Here is a 20,064-nt window from a genome sequence, read left to right on the forward strand (position 1 = left end):
CCCACGTACATCATCATCATCATCATCACACACCACGTTTCTTCCAGCCGCGGGACGAGCGGAGGATATCGGTTCACCTCGCGGACAGGTTGGGCACAGAGATGGGAGTGGAGCGGCGGCTTTTCTGGCTATGACACGGACACACCGGGCGGGAAGGATGGCTCTAACCAGCCGGGAAATGTTGTTCTTGATCGGAACCGCCTGCCTCTGGCTGCCTTTGCTCGCAGAGGTATGTATTCTCTGATAATCATGATGATGGGGTTGATTTTTTTGCAATGTGGCCTGATTACCCCCCTTTTTTTTCTTGCCCCGTGACAGTCACGCTTTGATGACCTGAGCTGCATTTGACAAAAAAAAAAAAAAGACACCTTAATTAGGTCATAATTATGTTGATAATAACATTGATTGGAATAGATATTTCTGGAATACTGTAACCAAGCTTTGAGGGCTGTCTGGTGCGTGTTTTCATGCTTCACAATAAACCCACAAATGATTTATTCGTTTCCAACAAAGCAGGTGCAGGTCGAGGCGTTCAAAGCGCATCAGACACCTTCTAATCTGTCTTTTAGCCAATTAATGGTGCCTTCATTGTTCAATTAAGCGGCCACTGTGTTGTCCCGCGCACGCACCTCACACGCACCCGCATGCATGGTTTCAATCACAACCCTTCTACCCTCCTCCTCTTCCTCCTCCTCCTCCTCCTCCTCGTCCTCCTTCAGCCCCCACGGCGGGATATCATGAGAGGACCCGCTGGTGGCTCCTGTGCCCCCACGGTGCGGTGGGAATGAACCCTGCACGGGCTGTTGAAGCTTGTCACACCAATTCAGTCAGCTCAGGAACAAGCAGAACTAGCAGGTGAAGCAGGTGTTGTTGTCAGGTGTGGGCCAGAGACTCGGCTGGAAGTCAGGGTCAGTCATTTTTAAGACGAAATTGGTTATAAATTCTTATTTGTTATGCTGGTTCTGCATGTGCAAAGCAATCAAGTCATGCTGAATCAATTCATTAATCATTAGATTAATTCATTTAGCCATTTCTCTTATTATGCTGTACTGCAGTAAGTGTGTGTTGTGCTAATGTGCAGCATATGAGCTGTGTAGCCGGTGTAGAAGTCATTAGTGGAGCACAGTGATGTGCAGGATTTAATTAGACCCACTAACAGTGGAAGCAGCCGTGCATGTAGCTCAAATAGCACACTGCAGATGAGTTTCAGCTTTTTTTGGCTTTTTCATCTCAACTTCATTAGAGAAATCTTTTCAGCGGGAGAAGCCGGAACGCAGGAGCAGGCTTTACTGTTTCAGAACAAAACCTCAAAGATGTTCAAACGGAGAGGAACAAAGCTGTGGGCATTAAGCTATGGCCAACAGTTCGCTGTAACTTTACTCTTTACTTTATTTTCAGAGATCAGAAGTCTTGAGTAGCTCCATGTACGTTTTGGCTAAAGGATTAAGTTCCCAACATGACTGGATCTGCTGTGCGAGGGTCCTGGGTGCCCTGTGCAAGGAAAACAAACGTTGACCGTCTGTAGGAGACAGGAAACAAACAGCATTGTTGGACCATACATCCACCCATCCGACCTCCTCTGTACGTGGAAAAGGCAGTCCACCAGCATCTACTGTTTCTGCTGTATACATTTGTCCAGACGCAAATCAACCAACCCGGTCTCCTAGAAATTACACTTATATACAATAGCAAGTTTGTATATTGCCTCTTCCCGTGTCACAAACTGAACGCATCTATTTATCCATTTTCTTCTGCTTATTTGGGGTGGGGTCGGGTGGCAGGAGGTAAAGCAGGACACTTGAGATGTCCTCCTGGAACTCCTGGGGTGGGCATTCCTAGGCCAGATGAGATATGTCCTCCCTCCAGTGACTTCTGGGTCTGCCCAGGGGTCTCCTTCCAGTTTGACATGCCCTGAAAACCTCCAAGTGGGGCCACGTGGGAGGCATCCTAACCAGATGCCCGAACCACCTCACCTGGCTGCCTGAGTTCCTCATCGTCTCTCTAAGGCTGAGCCCAGATGCCCATCAGAGGATACTCATTTTGGCTGCCTGTATCCATGATCTTGTTCTTTCGGTCACCGCCCAAACTGATAAATTGAGAGCTTTGCCCTCTGGCTCAGCTCCCTCTTCACCACAACAGTCTGATACAGCATTACTGCCAATGGCGCACCAATCCATCTGTCCATATTCTGCTCCATTTTACTCTCACTCGTGAACAAGACCCAGAGGCACTTGAATTCCCTCGCTTGGGGCAGCAACTCACTCCCAACCTGGGGGGAGCAATCCATTGTTTTCTGGCTTTCTGGCTGTCTGGCTTCATCCTTAGAGGTGCTGACTCTCATCCCGACCAGTTCACACTGCTGGAGGTGAAGAAGCCCTCTGTGATGAAGGCAGAGTCTGAAGACTCAGAGGAAGCCTTATTCATGCCTGTGGCAGAAGTCTCTGAGGTCATTAAGGAGCTCTTTGGTGTCAGGCTCCCGACCGGGATGGTGGTCCCCATTTTCAGAAAAGGGAACCAGAGGGTGGGCTACAATTATCGTGGTATCACACTCAGCCTCCCTGGGAAAGTTTACTCTATGGTGCTGGAAAGGAAGATCGAGCCGATTGTCGAACCTCAGATTTAGCAATGCAGATTCTGTCCTGGCTGTGAAACAGTGGACAGCTCTTTACCCACACAGGGTTGTTGGAGGGGTCACAGGAGTTTGTCCATCTAGTCTGCATGTTTTTGGACTTGGAGAAGGCTTCTGACCCAAGGAAACATGTGGGGGGTACTGCTGAAGAACGGGCCTCTGGGGCCAAAACTCTGAGCCAACCAGTCCTGAACGACAGCTGTGTCCATGTTCTTGGCACAAAGTATTTTATTTTTTAATCACTTTTGGGTTTTGTACTGTAAGTTGGACAAAACAAGCAGTTTGAATAAATCAGGTTTAGAAAATATAATGGACATTTTTCTTTAAATACAAAACTAATTGTTAATGAAAATAATTGTATGTTGCTGTCTTACCATCATACTTGCTGCACTGCATCAACCAATTTTATGTCACCTGGCTCCACTGGAGAATAAACTGTTCCACAAAAGAGTTAGTTTGCAGTCTGTCATGAGACAGAAGTCTTTGGTACAAATTTGCTCTAATTTAGTGTTTAAACTACTCTAATCGTCATAGAGAGCAAGTGGTCACAAAGCTTTTAGCGCTTCCAATTTTGTGATGACACGTGAATGAATCGCTTTTTTGTGTCACCAGGCGCTTAAACACAAAAGGTGTTTTGTAGGTTGCGAAGTAAACCTCAACTTAAAGCACTTTAACTGTCACAAATTGAGTTTTTAGAAGCGCTGCATCAGCTGAAGACAAAGATTGTCAAAAACTTTTCCAGCAACAACCAGTCAGATGAACAAAATTTTTATCATTTGGGACTAAATGCTTGGACTAAAAACGCCTCAGAGCCTTGTCCATCCTGTGCTGATGGATTTTCACCCTGAGCATTAGTGGACTCTTGTCCTGCTCTATTCAGTGTGTGTATGTGTGTATGTGTGTATTTGTGTTTGCATGGCAATGCACAGGACGCAGCTGTGAGAGCGCTATAACTGATTACCGTCGTAATCGAGCCGTGTGATTGATATGAATAGAGATTTCAGCACCCATGTTCACTACCACAGGTCACCTGTTACTGATTTAATATCATTAGGCTGAGCAAAGTCTTTTGGGGGATGTTTGCATGTGTTTCATATGTGTGTCTGTTTGTGTGTGTGTGTGTGTGTGTGTGTGTGTGGGGGGGGGGGGTTGTCAGAGAGAGACAGCTAGAGAGCAGAACTCACCTGTGTGAAGGTGAAATGTGTTGTATTTCACTGCCCTCAATACTGTTTTTCCACAGTGGCAGCACAGTGGGCATGTGTGTGTGTTATGAACATGTGTGTTTCCTCTTCTCCAAGGTGCCCCTCTGTGTAGAGGCGTGACCTGATTTCTGAAAATGAAACAAACACTCTTCTGTCAGACTTCATGTTATGCTGTCAAGTACTATTTCTGTGCTTGTGTGTGTTTTTAGACACACATATTTTACACTACGCTGTCACACCTGGGTGGCTTATACCAGTTAGGTGCTCTACCTCTGACTGGTGACTCTTGCCGTCAATAAATATACCCTTTCTTGAATGCCTGACGACATCACAGGCTTGTCTTTGTTCCCTGATTCCTGGCTTTGACCTGAAAATATGTCATAGTGAAGAATATGTGGAAACCACTCAGAAAGCATAAACCCTCACCAAGGCTGAGGCTGAATCCTATAATAGAAACTGTTATGAAATTTTTACTGTACATGTCAATCTGAATCTGCATGATCTTTAGATAAAACCTTAATGCATAATGAGTTTGCAAGAATGAGCCAGATTCATTTATTTAACCGGCCATTTAAATTCAGTGCCTAAGTGCAGAGAACCATCAGAGTCATAGGAGTCACTCTGAGTTGATACGTGCATGTTTGCAGTGACACAGTGTTCTCAAGGAGACTGTCCTCGCCAGATAAATGACAACACTGGTTGTTCTCACAACACAGGACGCTGTGGGATGTTGTGACAGTGCTACCATTCCAAAGAAAACGATCTTTCCGTTACCCTTTAGTCGTGTAAATCTAGTCAATCCTTTACCATAGAGGTGGCAGATCAGAGAACGGTCAAACGAGTCATTTGTAGAAGTGGTGTTTGTTGTGTTGGAGCGTTTGTCATCACTGTAATTTATTCACAATCCTCATACATTTATTTAGGCATCATGAAATGTCAATAAAATTGAAACTTTTTCTCTTTACATATGTAAATGTCTTCACGGCTCGGCTTTAATCATTTTGTCCTCAATTTTCCGCCAAATTTCAGTAAAATTTGCTGACGAGTTTCTGAGATATTCTGCTAATTAACAGGCAAAAGACTGACAGTCTGTCATGTTGACAGTGTGCTCTTATTTCAATAACATCATGTTTTTCTGCCTTGAATAATGAGTAAAACACTGAATTTCCTCTCTCTTTCCTGTCTGCAGGTGGTGGCGGAGGACAGTTACTTAAACGAGGTGCAGAACTCAGGTAAGTGGGAGGTGATACTCATCCTGTCTGTACACTTAGCTGTGAATCAAGCCTCCTTCCATCCCGCCTCTCCTCCTCCTACACCATCTCTTCCCCTGTGCTCCGTCTGTATTTTCCCTCCAATATAACCCACATTCTGACTCAGACACTCATGAAACCCCTGTGTTGACGCCTCTCTTTTCATCCAGCCGCCTCAGCCCCGCTCCCACACTCAGTCTTACCTCTCCTCTTCCCTCCGACCTGCAGCCCTCTGCATTTAATTTCCCTCTTTTCACTCCTTTCTCTACACCCCTGAGAGGACTGGAGGCCATGATGGGGGGTGGGGCGAGGCAAACCTCCTTCTCAGGCTCATTTCCAGTGATGAAATATCTGTGGTTTTACAGCCGTGCACACATTGACAGACAAGTAAAAATGACATGCAATTACAAAAACACCTCTGATCTATCCGCAAAAACAGCTAGATCATGTGGAAACCCCCTCAAGGCTTTCTAAATATGACAAGAACCCAGAAAACAAGATTTTCATAACAAGAATTGAGCAAATGTTGCACAATATAGTGGTCTGTTGCATCGTTTTCTTCCTGTTCTCTTTTGTTGCACAAAATTGCATCAAAATCAGCTTAAACATTGAGGCAATTTCCCCCATATCCCATATTTGTTATAATGTGTGTGTTTTGTGAAGATGCTGCACACCCACCCCCCATACAGCAAGCCTCAGAGTGCAAACCGTGTCAAATACTCATTGTGGCTGGGAAATGGATTATGGGAGCGGGGAGACTGAGTGTTCCCATGGCGATGGGCAGAGTACCGTTGTCGTGGCAATGAGGAGGGTGTTAGCGGCGAGTGTTTTGTGTGTGTGTGTGTGTGTTTGTGTGTGAACGCTGTGTGTGTTTAGATGAATAAAACAACTTGAGTGAGACATACAGCACGAGGGAGGAAGCAGGAAGTAAGATTTAAAAGTGGTGATAAAAGCTGAATTTAAAGGTGAAGAATGGACATGCAGAGTGATAAAAAAAAAAGCCAAAATATAAAGAGAAATGTTCACTTTCAGTTGCTCTGCCTTCACCGATGATGGAAATGAGGGATATAACGGAGATACACAGTGAAAACGTTGCCCGATTTAGTTACGTAATGCTTTTTTCCTTTATTAAAATTTCATCAAGCTGGCTATAAAAGTTTTATTGCCATTACAGAGCATATACAGCTTTGAAATATTTTTATTTATTTATCCATATGTAGTTAATCATCATCGATAAAAGACAATAAAAAACACACAATAAAAACAAAATCAACAAAAAACATAGAATTGACATGATTTAAATGTTGTCTTAGTAACATTAGTGCTTTAGTAATATATCACCAACACAGGCAGCTATGAGCTGCTGCATTGACTTCCAAACTCCGGACCCTCACAAACACAACGTCACCGACGTCACAGCCGTAAGCGCCTGAACGTGGGAGCTGAGACACTGTCTGAAGAGTGAAACAGCACTTTGTGAAATAACAAAACCTGGATAGTCGAGTGTGAGGTCGATATTTAGTTGTTGCATCAAAGCAACATATTTGGAAGTCAAGTTGTCACAAAGCAACACCAGAGCTGGTTAGAACTGAAACTATTATAACAAAGTCAATCAACAGAAAATGAATCAGCCACTATTTTGATAGTTTATGTCTTTTAATTGATTTGTCGTTCATTCATTTTTCAGGCAGACAAATGCTTGTTCCAGTTCCTTAAACATGAGAAGTTGCTGCTTTTCTTTGGATTAAACAATGTATTTTGGACGTCATAATTGAAATAATAGCAGAATAAATATAACTATAGAATTAAAACAAGTGTATTAATTATACTACTTTTTTCTCTGGGATTTTTTAAAGGCATTTTTAGCTACTTTCTAACATTTTACACACTTCACAGTGATGCTCAGGTCACAGTGTGTAATGGTGGACGGTAGACAGTTAAGTGATTTTTCTTTTGACAGTTGTGTTGATTTAGACTTTCTCATTTGTGAAGGCAAGTGTGCAAATGCATATTGGTGTATTTTGATAATGTATTAGCACACATTTGTTATCATCAAGACTTTCAATACTTAATTGTCCACCAGCATGCTCTTGAAATTTGTCATAAAACATCCTACTCTTTGATGAGTTCATATTTTTTCTCTTTAAAATAACCATTACTAAGCACTTCCACACCACCTCATTGTATCAATTTGTAAAAATTGTAAAAAGCTGCTTTACCAAACAGTCTTTATCAAATAGGAGGGTTGTTTGCAACCAAACACATCAGTTGCATTTTAGTTTCACAACCCACAATTCACTGGGATTCTGAATCCTCCGTCCACTCCGTAAGATGGACCGGAACTATTATCATTGGATCCAAGTTTGAGCCATATTCATTATCACAGGGATTAAAGTACGGATACAGTTGTTCAGTGAAGACACACTGAGTAAATGAGTAAATAAGCGTTGCGGCCTGTAGGTCATAGAAATAAACGTGCCCTTTGTCATAATCCACAAACACGCCGACACGCTCCACTTTCCCCAAGTACACCGGCACGTTTGGAGAGCTGAAGGTTTCGAACTTATCCTCTAGGAACCAGATGGCCCAGAGTCCACAGCCAGGACTCCGAACAAGCGCCCCCCTCCTCTGGACCGACGCCGTGGCCACGCCCAGACACCATTCAGTCTTTGCACCCACGAACACCTCAAAGTAAAACTTATACGATGAGAAGCCTGTCTGTCCCAGAACTGCGAGATGTTCCGAAAACATGTTTGGGCTCACGATCTGGTGTCTCCACACACCCGAACTGCTGTATCTCACCTGTTTCCTGTCATCGGATAAAATGAGCAGAGGGTGAGCCGTGTTGGGATCGAGTACAACGTCCACGGGATACTGCCGCATATACCTGAGCATAGTATCGTTTGACACGTACGTGCTGTCAGCGATTTCTTTTATCTGTGTGTTCATTCTGTTCAGCAGTATTCGTAGTTGGGACACTGACTCACTCAAAGATTTCTGCATGTGACGAATCTCCTCATGTCTGTTAAAAGTGAATGTAGACAAGTCCATCGTGTGTGGAAGGAGGGGTGAAGTTGGGCAACTCTTTAGGAAACCAAGCTGGTCTTCAATCTGCTTTAGCTCCCTCAGCCTCACCGTTGTCCTTTGCAGCTCATTGATCTCCTGCTCCATACCGCTAATGAACTTATCTGCTTGTTCCTCTGCTTCTTTTTGCTTCTTCTCCATCATATTCACAAACTCCGTCTGGCTCTTCTGAATCTCAGAGACTAGTGTGGTCATGTCCCGTACGCTGTTCTCTATCGCGTCTTTGGTTTTTGTCTGGCTTTGTTTCACCGACTCCTTCACAGCTCGGACTTTCTGCAGCCTTTCATGGATCATCCACTGCACTTTGGCCTCCCTGTCCCCCAGCAGAGCTTTCATCTCTTTGTACACTCGCTGCGCAGGAAAGACGTCGTGGTTCGCGTGGTGCGAAGCGGCGCAGATGTCACACAGCAAAAGCTCGTCATTTCTACAGTACTGCGACAGGAATCTGGTGTGCTGCCTGCAGATCCTGTTCTCCAAGTTCGGCAAGGGGTCAACCAGTGTGTGTCTCTTCAGACTGGCGGCTCTATGATGTGGCTCTAGATGAACGTCGCAGTAAGAGGTCAGACACTCCAGACAAGATTTGACTGCCTCTTGCTGGGAGTCAGATGTACAAACATCACACAGCACCGCAGCGCCTCCTCCGCGAGCCTGCTGCTGGTCTGAGCTCCAGATGTGAGCGTCTGCCACTTGAAGTGACATGAACTGCGATGCAAGCTCTGAAATGAAAGTGTTGACCTTGAGGTCCGGTCTTCTTTCAAAAGTTTCCTTACAGACCGGACACAGGCAGACTGGTATGTCCGTCCAGTAGGTCGTGATACAGGACATGCAGAAGTTGTGTCCACATGGAGTGGACACTGGCCGAACGAACACATCCAGGCAGATGGGACAAAGAAACTGCTCCTCAGATAAGAGACTGTTGCTGGTGGCCATTTCTGACAACAAAACAAAAGAAAGCAAACAAACAGACAAACAGACAGTTACATTAAGGGTCTGAGTAACTGTGTGTTTTTTGTTTTGCTGTCTCTTTAAGGACTTGTTATCTGTCAGCTTCAAGTTCAAAGTTCATTCTTGCGCCAGAGAAAACAGTTGAAAACTAAAAATCACCACAATATCATGCATAATGTCCACAAAAACAGTGTTAAAGCTCCTGAAACACTCTTTCATAGACCTTGTGCTGCTTCTTTTTGTCAACTGCTGTTTCCAACATCAAAATTTGCTTTAAATCTCAACTTTTTAACCAACGTGGAGGGAAGTCCTGTGAATTCAGAGAGATAAACAGACATTTCTGACAACTGGGCAGCCTGCAGACTACTGATGACGACCATGTGATGTGAAAGTTTTCTAAAGGGATCATGCGGTAAGATCATGTCTTCGACTAGACAGAGATGCATTTGTTTTTGCTGTGCTTGAGAAAGCAGTATTTTCTGCAGAGAGTGGGATGAAACTACAACTTACATACGACATAGATTCCACCTCTTATGTGTTAAAACCAGGGTTTGGCTCAGTAATGGTTACTTACGTTTGCTGGAGCAGGTCTGTGGAGGAGAAATAAGACGACAAGAGGGCGCGGTTGTTTCCCAGGAAAAGAACTTTGCTTTCAGTTTCTTCCTGTGTCATGTTTCTTAAAGGGACAGACACACATTTTTGTCTGAAGTCAGGGGCTTTTTGTGGGCTCAGATACTGTGATGGCTGTTTTTGGGTCCAATATCTAAGTGTGTTCTGTATTATTTATTGTTTGAGGATACATTTCTGCTTTAGTTCAGTACATTTCTGCCTGATTGATTCCCTGCTTCCCCCTTCTGCTCTTCCTCTTATCTTCCTCCAAATTGGACCGTGTGTGTGTGTGTGTGCGTGTGTGTGCGTGCGCCTCTGTGTATGTGTTTCTGAATCTGACTGTACTGCAGTGTGTGTTTGTGTCTTGGCCAATATGCAGCAAATCTGAGAGTGTGTATGTGTGTTAATGTGCAAGGTGCAAGCATGAGTGTTGCACTTCCTAGATAATGTTCCAGGACAGCCAAGCTGTGTGTGTCGAGGAGATAAGACTGTTGCTGGTTACTGAAGCACCTCCGCCATTAATCATAGTTTAGTAGCCGCTTGGCCTCAGAAACACCACAGGGGGGAAACACTCCATTTCAAGTAAAGATTAAGTTCGCTGTTGTTTTTTTTTTCTCTGTTTTGGGGGATTTTTCATACTTTCAGATCAGTTGAGAAAGGAAAGAAAGGAAAGAAGAAAATAAAAATAGACAAATATAAATAAATGAATACTGATTACAAGAATAAACAAATAAATTAGTGACATTTTTTGTGATCTCTTGATTAGAAGTTAGAGTTATGGAAACTCCAAAGGGTTCAACATTAAATAAACAAATTAAACATTCTGAAATTAATAGTCATGTGAATAAACAGTAAAATATATAAATGAACCAATAAATTGATGAAATTTATATAATAGAAATGTCCTATAAACAAAGATACAGAGCTTCTCTGTCTTATCTGCCAAATCCAGTCTAATGTACCACTTTTTTTCACTTTCTTTTAATGCGTGATGGATGTTTTTAATAGGCTACAATATGTAAGATGCTCTATATTTTGTGGCCTAATTTCACTACACTTTGATGTCAGCAGTTTCTCAGTCCTCTCAGTCTGTCTAAGCTTCACTCACACATTCCCTCTTCTCAGAGAAGATTACTTGAGGTATCTGGTCACCACCATGTTCAGTAAGGGCAGTCTAAGGTTATGGAAATTTCACCAGTTCAACATGGATCAGCGGGGGTAAATGCATTAGGCAGGATCCTGCTGTGGCAGCGGACAGCGTATGAGAATCATCCGTGTAAGCCTTTATGTTCACATAAAATACAGACATGGGGATAATGTGACTTGAATGAGAGCAATTCCACTCATCTTTCCTTTTTCATCCAAACTTTTCCCGTTTCAGTCCCTTTTATTCACATTGTCCTCTCTGACCTAAATCCTCCTCCTTTCATCCAAAACATCTTATTCTCCCATCTTACTAAGCGTTTACTCGCTCTCTCCACTCCCTCCCTTCTTCTCTGTGTGCAGTGCCTCTGTCCTGCTCTGAGGGATTCACAGAGTTGGGATACTACAACGGCACCGTGTCTCAGACGGACTCTGGCGCCCCCTGTCTGAAGTGGACCGAGTTTCCAGACTATGTCATGCAGTACCCGGGCCGAGGGCTGGGCGACCACAGCTACTGCAGGAACCCAGACCGGGAATCCAACCCCTGGTGCTTCTTCAGGCAAAACTCTGGAGCCATTGGATGGGCTTACTGCGACTGCCACCAGGGTACGACCAGGGATTACTAGGGCGTGACTCATCTGAGACCATTTATTATCATAATAATAAACTTTGTTTTTAATTCTTTCCAGACAAGCTTACAATGAGATAAAAACACACATAAAAGGCATAAATTGAATTACAGAAAAATGCTCCTCCAGCCTGTTTTAATCAATTTAATTTCTATCAACAATTTCCAATGTGGGAAATTAGTCATAACAGCACAACACAGGAACAACTGGGGCTGAAGTTATTGTTATTAATTAATGTGGTGTGATATTTTCTTCAATCACTTAATTAACTGTTCAGTGCAGCAGTTCCCATCCAAGAGGTCTTGACAATTAATCTGAAAGGTTGTGATAAGAATAATGAAAATCAGTTTTTTATTTTTCTTCTAGTTTTTGTCCTTGCATTTTTATTGTGAGATACTGAATAGTTTTACTTCTATTGGCCTCTAAAATGTGTTTTTTATTATTCATTAAGTGTGTGTAATGTTAAGAGGTGTTCTTAGTGATGCACTCACAGAGAATTATCACCCAAGTCTGCAGTTACCTGATTGAATGTTTTAGTGTATTTTGAATCATGGTTTTTGTTTTTCTGGCCCACAAACTGCACTCTCATCAACCTTGTTTCCAGTATAAAATCCCTAAAAGCCTTCAGTACTCTTCCTGCTCAGCACTAAATGGCATACAGACAAAGTTAGCGACTAGCTGGTGAAAGCACTGGAGCATTTAGCAGCTGAAGAGTCAGATATTTCCCTCAGGCGTTGGTGGAGACCAAAAACAGAGCTAAAAGAAGAGTGAAAACTGGACTTAGATTCCTCAGGTCACCTGTTTGTCCGTGCCTGCCATTTGTGTAAATAGACAATCACTTACTAACATGTTCAACATAACAAATTAGACTAGCTTATATGTGGCGTTCACGGCTTGTCTGTGGCTTTGTAGGTGCGGCACGTCTGGTCGGCAGCTCGTCCTCTGGGAGTGGGCGTGTTGAGGTCTACCTGAACGGCCAGTGGGGGGCGGTGTGTGACTCTCACTGGACAGACAGAGACGCCAGTGTGATCTGCAGGCAGCTGGGCCTGGGGTAACAGAACAAAACACAAGCTCTCTTTTAGTGCAGATGTTTCACAGCTTGTTCTCACTGGTGAATTTCTACTTTCTAACAGTGACATCGGCACGGCGCTGCAGCACTCGCAGTTCGGCTCGGGCTCCGGCCTCTTCCACTATGAGCGCCTGGGTTGCCGTGGTGATGAGAACAGTCTGAGCAAGTGCCGGAGCAGGACGTTCGTCACCGGTGACTGTAGCCATGGAAACGAGGCAGCAGCGATTTGTGCGCCGCCAGAAGGTCAGTCTGACTTCCACACTCTTACAGCAACCAGACCTGAATATTTCTCCCACACACCTGAGAGATGAGAGAGATACACGGAGCATGACTCATTTTTCTTTTACACTGAACTTGATTACAGTTCCGCTAATAAAAAAAAGAACTCGAAGGCGACAGGCAGACACGAAGGACGCTGTTTGACCTGAGGTATATTTCTACTTCCTATCTCAGGCAGTGGCCCTCCTCTGCGATTGGTCGGAGGCGAGGAAGACTTTGAAGGTCGTGTGGAGGTTTTTCATGCAGGAAGGTGGGGCTCAATCTGCGACGACCAGTGGGACGACAGAGATGCTGAGGTGGTGTGCAGACAGCTGGGTTTTGGGTATGTGCGTCAGGGGCTTTTTACACCCTCTCACCACGCAAAGTTAACATACATGTAGTGACATTTAGGCCCTTTCATAAGCCATCATCATCCCTCCCTAGTAACTCTTAACTACATGGCGTAAACATTAAGTCACACTTGAAGCTGTGAAGGGCATTAAAGGATAAGTCTGGCATCATGTATATCATCAATGGTTCCCACTCAAGATATAAATCACAAATATATAATTTCATTTCACTTATTTTTTAATAGGGATTATAAATAAACCACAGGAATCAGATGTCAGTATGGTTACTGACTAATGTCTTGCTTGCTCAGCTGTTGTATTGAATTATGCACTGTTTTCCTGTGCATGTGTAATATCCCCCAAATGAGCTGTAGAAGGCTGCATCTACTATCAAATCAGTGTTTTTGCGACAGAGCACATGGGTGTCGTTAGAATCAAGGTTTTCTTATTTAATCAAAACCCAAAGAAGTCCCTACAAAAACACCTCTTTGTAGGTAGATTGTGTTTAAATCGGCGCAGGTGTTCCCTCCTTACTCACAGAGTTTATCCCCAGCAGAGGAGGCGTAACATTCCTGACAACTTCGTGTGTCAAACTGTGAAACACTCCCATGTTCAACATCAGGCTGCATTTCATCTCCTCAAACGCTGTGGGACATCTCACCATCTGTGTTTGTGCTTCTAAATAATAGATGTACATGTTCTCACACAGGCACCGATGTGTTTTGACACTTAAAAACAAAAATGATTTGCTTTTTCCCACCTGGATAGTTTCTTTTCTAATTCGTGTATGCATGTCATTTTCATGGTTACATATTTTTTTATATGCTTTTTTTCCATTTGACACCCAAACTGCTGCTTCTACTAGCTTCTACACAGGCTAACAGTTATATGATGGATAGCTAACTGTCTCAAATCACATTATTTGTCATCTGAGTTCAAGATGAGTCACACTTTAATGGTATAACTGAACAATTAACACAGGATTCTAAGATGGGACTTGTACTTTTTCATTTTCACTGTATCATTAAATTGCAGCAAATATGATTTTTGATTTTTTCCCTCCTCTGTTTCCTGTGTTTTGTATTTAAAACTCTATATTAATAATCATAATAACATGAAGGGGTCACTATAAATTGCTATATTTTCTTTGCTTCCCTATGCTTTTGTTTTCAAACATGAAGTTCAACTGTACAAGAGCAGGAATACACAGGTCTACAGATACACAGAAAAGTGCTTTTTGTAGCGTTTCAGCATCAATAAATAATCATCACATGAATACAGCAACATCCTTGTAGAAGCTATTCATTATTTATTTGGATGATTTGATTTATTTTAGATATTTGTTCCATTTGCAGAGTTTTCCTTTTGCTGCTTCTTAGTTTTGCTTCCTTTTTTTTGGTTAGGACTGGGCAGCACTACAGGTACCCCAGGGGTATTGGTACAGGTCAATATGCACCTCAAAAGGTTGATAGGTTTTAGCCATATGTGGCTCTACGGATGGTAACGCCCAGCTGTTCAAAGCATTGCCATGAGACCTTCCTGGTTCTCACATCATGAATCCCAAATACTTTTGTGATCCCCTGACTTTGTGGCATCATGGGGAATTCCTCTTATGTATAGAATAAGTATCAAAGACCAAATACAAGTCAAGCCACATATTTGCCTGAAGGTATCCAGAGTATGTCCCTGTGAAAGAAGGTAGAAATACACACAATGTTAAGACAAATTGTGTGTGTGTTGTAGGGGTGTGGCGAAGGCCTGGTCGTGGGCGCACTTTGGTCAGGGTTCAGGCCCGATCCTGCTGGATGCTGTGAAGTGCACAGGAAATGAGCTCTTCTTGGATCAGTGTCCCCATGGCGACTGGGAACAGCACAACTGTGACCACATGGAGGATGCTGGTGTCTCCTGCAGCCCTTATACAGGTACATGTACAGCACACACACACACACACACACAAGTTACTATACTCACTGATAGGCTGCTATTTATATCCCCCGAACATCAATAAATCATTACTGCATGAAGCAGCATCATCCTCTTTGTGACAAGAGAAACATGATTAATGGGAACAGAGAAGTAACATATCTACCGGCATGAAATAGCAGCTGCTATTCATCCAACTAATCTCAGATTAATAATTAATCTAAACATTACTCAATAATGTAATGGCAAATGCAGCATCTACAATATTTAATCTTGTTGTACGGTTGAATAAATAATTTTCTTTGGAGTTGAATCAAGTGTATCTGCTTTTAATTGCATTTGTGATCACGAAGGTCTTCATAACTGTTTCAGATGGCGTGGTGCGTCTGGTTGGCGGAGACAGTCCCTGGGAGGGTCGGGTTGAAGTTTTACACAACGGTGACTGGGGGACAGTGTGTGATGACAACTGGGCCCAGCAGCATGCAGAGGTGGTCTGCAGACAGTTGGGCTACAGGTCAGAAAAAGCTGGGAGCACTGCACCCATAGAGTCTAAACATGTCTCATGTGTTATTTGAACCTCACCTTCATATCCTGGTCACAACCAGGGTAAAGACCTGACCCTCTTCTCCACCTTTAGGGGTCACGCTGAGGTCGTGTCAGACGGGACATTTGGCGAGGGCGTCGGTCTGATCCTCCTGGACGAGGTCCACTGTGAGGGATCTGAGACCTCCCTGCTGGACTGTCGACACGGCATCTGGGGCCGCACTGACTGCTCCCACAGTGAGGATGTTGGTGTTCGCTGCAGGGGCCGATCCAGCCAAGACACCAATGAAGTGCCGGTTATTGCGCCTTCCACAGGTAAGAGATGAGAGGAGCTGCACAGAACAACCACAGCCTGAGAGGTTTTGTTAGTTTTAATTGCACTAAGAATAAAGGAATGAAGAATCTATCTATCTATCTATCTATCTATCTATCTATCTATCTATCTATCTATCTATCTATCTATCTATCGTGCCGCAGTGTAAAGACATCGGTGTGTCAGTTTAAATGCCACATGTTGACAGCAGAGAGAACAGCAGAGCAGCGCCTCCTGTAGACACACAGTTCATTAGAATGAGAATAGAGGCTGAATAAAGAGGCACCAGGCTGCAGATGACATTTAACACAGTCAGTGTGCATCTAACTCGCTCTCAGTGACAGCAGCAGACTGGAGTATGTAGATGCACACGCATGAATATTAACGAGAGGTGCGTGTCTTTCGTCCTGTCAGGTCCCCTGGTGCGACTTGTGGGTGGCCGCAACAGAAAGGAGGGTCGGGTGGAGGTGTATCTCCATGGTGAATGGGGAAGTATTTGTGACTCAGGCTGGAACGACCTGAATGCAGCCGTGGTGTGCAGACAGCTAGGACACAGGTTCATAATTATATGCGTGCATGAAAGAGACAGAGAGGTATGTTTTGTTTTTTCAATATATCATCTGAAATTCACATTTTTTCCCTCCTCAGTGGTGGAGCGGTGGCAGCTGGAGGCTTCGGCCAGGGGAAAGGGCCCATCCACCTGGACCAGGTGAGGTGCACGGGGAAGGAGGAGTTCCTGGGAGAGTGTCCCTCTCTGGGCCAGAGCATCCAGGGCTGCAGACGCAGGGAGGACACAGGGGTCAGGTGTGACGTCACGCCGCAGGAGACACCGGTACAGACCAAGCCCCATGAGCTGAGCTGTGGGCTGAGAAAGCTGGTGGAGGAAGAGAGCAAGTGGAGGAACCAAGGAGAGGAAAACATGCTCAGGTAGGACCTAGCTTGGCGGCACAATACGTCCAAATAAGAGACTTGTGACGTGGTGCAACTGACAATGAAACCTTATCAGTGGCATTTATACACTGCAATAAAGTGTCCACAATAAAAGACTATAATGAGTTTATGGTACATTGGAATTACATGTTTTTATTGCTTGTGGAACAAATAAAAAAATAACCTGTTGCACCAGATTTTTCAATTAAATTCTATTCATCTATTTTAATCATTACTAGATTAAGCTGTTGGGGGGCTCCAGGGCCAAATATCTGCTGCTGGGCCCATACTGACCCCCAACTGTGCCCTGTTGCCTCTAGTTCCTTTTAGGTACAGAACACTCTGCAGCTTAAAAACCAGCCAGTACTCAGGTGCACAGCCACAGGTTCTGTGTGACAGTTAGTTTTGTAATGATAGAGGTCTTAAAACTAGATTTTCACAAAAGAAATGTTTTGTCAGCAAAAGCAGTAGAAGAAGATAAAAAAAGAACACAGCCATCAGAAGGAGAAAGTAGGAGTTTTGACTGAGATGTTTTCCCGTTCTCTGTCAGGACCACATGGCCGTGGCAGGTGTCAGTGTGGCTTCAGTCTCAAGAAGAAGAAGAAGGCGGCCCTCTGTGCAGCGGCACTCTGATCAGCCCCTGCTGGGCCCTGACGTCTGCATACTGTGTCAGCAGGTACATCCGCCGCTGAGCTATGAGGCAGTCAAATCCACTAAAGTTAAGTTTCTCCGCTCCTCCATCACACCCTCTCTCTCCTCTCTCCTCCAGGTTCGGCAGCGACCTGTCCAGGTACGTGGTGCGTGTCGGGGCGTCAGAGCAGACTCTCACCCCGGAGCAGGTGGTGGTTCACAGGAAGTTCAAGGGTCAGAGTGGAGGTCACGATCTGGCTTTGTTGAAGCTACCCAGCACGAAGGGTCACTGTCTGACCTTTGACCCCAACACCAACGCAGCGTGCCTTCCTGCCGCAGACACAGCATCGGGAGGAACTTCTCCATCTTCTTGCGTTGTCATGGTTACCGCTGGCTGGACAGGACCAGGTATGTGTTTTTCTCTCTGGAGTACTGAATGTGTCTTTATTAATGCCAAACAATATTCAGACAGTATATATATTAGATATTTCCATCACTCTGCCATCTCAGATGTTGATGATCGATGCAGCAACAAAAAATGAGAATAAATCAGCGTAATCTGGGACACTTATGTTCATATTTATTAAATCACCTGAAAATAAATGTTTAGACCTAAATATTGAATCGAAAGGTTCAAATTTGAACTTCTGGCAGGTTTTGTCTGCTTATCTACATGTTACAACAATGAGTAACTCATGCTAACAGCATGCTGACGTGCTAAGCTAAGGTGGTGAACATATTGAACATTATGCCTCAGCATGTTAACATGCCAACATTAGCATTTAGCTCAAACCACTGCTGTGCTTGATAAATTACTTAAACGATTAGTCAGAAGTAGAATTGTTGTTGATTACTTTACTTTATGTTGATTGACTTATTAATTAATCATCTAATAGTTTGAGCATTTCTGACTCCTTCTCTCTCGTCCATCCTCTCTCCTAGACTCAGTTCTTGCATCCTGGGTCCCTCTGATGTCGTCATGGCAATGCAAGAAGCGCTATGGCGACAGCTTCTCCAGCCACGGCACCCTGTGTGCTGGCAGTCCTCCAGACACCAGGCTCCTCCATGGCGACAGTTGTCAGGGCAACTCTGGAGGCGGGCTGGTGTGTCAGGGGGAGATGGGTCGATGGGTCCTCACCGGGGTTGTCGCCGGTGGTTACGGCTGCGCCGACCCCTCCTCTCCCGCGCTCTACACTCGAGTCAGCCGCTTCAGGAGCTGGATCGAGGAGGTCACCGACACACAAGAAGATCTGACACACGTTGACAATGACCTAACACACACACATGAGGAACACACACACCGCGAGGGCAAGGAGGAATACTTCCACGTGCACGGCAAGCTCAAACACACACACGATCAACAACAAACAAATGAAATCAATGATATTAAACAAACACACACTCATCACTCGCACACCAATGAGCATGTTAGCACACACACTAAAAGCACACATACACACCATGTAGGAGATCCCGACACAAACACACAAATTCTGGTCTGATTGAGGCCGTGCCATTGGCTTACCATCTGTGCCATGTGACCGCCTGAGGAGGAGGAAGGAGAGTTAAAAGAAGACAAAAGTAAACTTTAACAGTAAAAGAAAAGAAAGATGCTTCTAACTTAAGTCAGTACAACCGGCCGTCTCTGTGCTTAGTCCAAATCCTGAACTCAGTGTTGTGAAGTGTGTGCGGTTGCTAAACGTCGGATGAGTACAGCAGTGTGGGCCGACCGTCCTGAGCTGCCAGGATGACAGCGTGTGTGGGTGATTTGTGGTGCTTTACATGTGAGTTACAGCCTGTAACTGAGAGGCAGAACGAAGACTGACGGCTCGGCAGCGTTTAGGGCGAGCCTGGCATGCTGATCAGGGCCTTTCACTGATACGGAAAATCAAAAAATCAGCATGGCATGCATTTTAAGGACAATAGTGTTAGCATAAAAGTATTGGGGGGATATTTCCAAGACGGTCACACAAGAATCTATGCTAAAATTCACCTATTTATGTGTGTCTTTTGTGTGAGCTGAGCAAAATCAACAAACTAACCACCAGACCATCTAGAATAACGGCTGACTGTATATCATCATTGTCCCTCTGAGATTATTAATACACATAAACCCCAAACTCCTGCATTAGGTGAAGTTAAGTTTTGATAAAAAATCAGATGTGGGTGATGTTGCTTTTTCAAACAGGGCTTCAGGCTGTTGTCTTATACCTTTACTGCTTAAAGTGCTGTTTAGACCCATGACTAAGCTATTTAACTTAGGACCATACCAGTGATTATTCATGTTTTAGTGTATTTATTTCCATCACCAGTGATGTATACTTTACACGACTGCTGATTACTTTGAAACCCAAACTTTGTAATTACATCTTACATGTTTTTTCATGCAAGTGCACACAGGAAAGTGTCGTTCCCGAGGTCCAAACACATGCTAAAAAAAGGGGGATGAATCAATAAAGAGAGCAATCGGAAAAATCTAAATAATAAAAGGGGAAGGAAACTGTTGCACAACTATTAAGGTGCCCATTTATAAACAGTTATATGTAGAAATAAATAA

General features: G+C 44.0%; 2 protein-coding genes across 2 annotated transcripts; one reads left to right on the forward strand and one right to left on the reverse strand.

Annotated features, from left to right (window-relative positions):
* The first annotated feature begins 130 nt into the window (after positions 1-130).
* On the forward strand, positions 131-19,849 carry LOC139220003 (neurotrypsin-like). Its single transcript, XM_070852041.1, has 14 exons — positions 131-229; positions 5,021-5,063; positions 11,226-11,468; positions 12,404-12,542; positions 12,625-12,803; positions 13,014-13,161; positions 14,912-15,090; positions 15,464-15,605; positions 15,729-15,949; positions 16,362-16,503; positions 16,596-16,874; positions 17,428-17,553; positions 17,647-17,915; positions 18,450-19,849. Exons 1-14 carry the CDS (start codon positions 131-133, stop codon positions 19,007-19,009), a joined length of 2,769 nt encoding a protein of 922 aa, XP_070708142.1. The 3' UTR covers positions 19,010-19,849.
* On the reverse strand, positions 6,694-9,739 carry LOC139220414 (E3 ubiquitin-protein ligase TRIM39-like). Its single transcript, XM_070852513.1, has 2 exons — positions 9,685-9,739; positions 6,694-9,097 (listed from the first exon to the last, which is right to left on the reverse strand). Exon 2 carries the CDS (start codon positions 9,093-9,095, stop codon positions 7,377-7,379), a length of 1,719 nt encoding a protein of 572 aa, XP_070708614.1. The 5' UTR covers positions 9,096-9,097; positions 9,685-9,739; the 3' UTR covers positions 6,694-7,376.
* Positions 19,850-20,064: the final 215 nt, after the last annotated feature.

This window comes from Pempheris klunzingeri, chromosome 20 (assembly GCF_042242105.1).
Source record: "Pempheris klunzingeri isolate RE-2024b chromosome 20, fPemKlu1.hap1, whole genome shotgun sequence".
NCBI lineage: Eukaryota > Metazoa > Chordata > Actinopteri > Acropomatiformes > Pempheridae > Pempheris > Pempheris klunzingeri.

Excerpts from the sequence above, each read along its gene's own strand:
- LOC139220003 (XM_070852041.1), top strand. The coding sequence starts at position 131 with ATGACACGGACACACCGGGCGGGAAGGATGGCTCTAACCAGCCGGGAA. Across the intron at positions 5,064-11,225 it reads AAACGAGGTGCAGAACTCAG|TGCCTCTGTCCTGCTCTGAG; the intron begins GTAAGTGGGAGG and ends CTCTGTGTGCAG. Across the intron at positions 12,543-12,624 it reads TGCAGGCAGCTGGGCCTGGG|TGACATCGGCACGGCGCTGC; the intron begins GTAACAGAACAA and ends ACTTTCTAACAG.
- LOC139220414 (XM_070852513.1), bottom strand. The coding sequence starts at position 9,095 with ATGGCCACCAGCAACAGTCTCTTATCTGAGGAGCAGTTTCTTTGTCCC.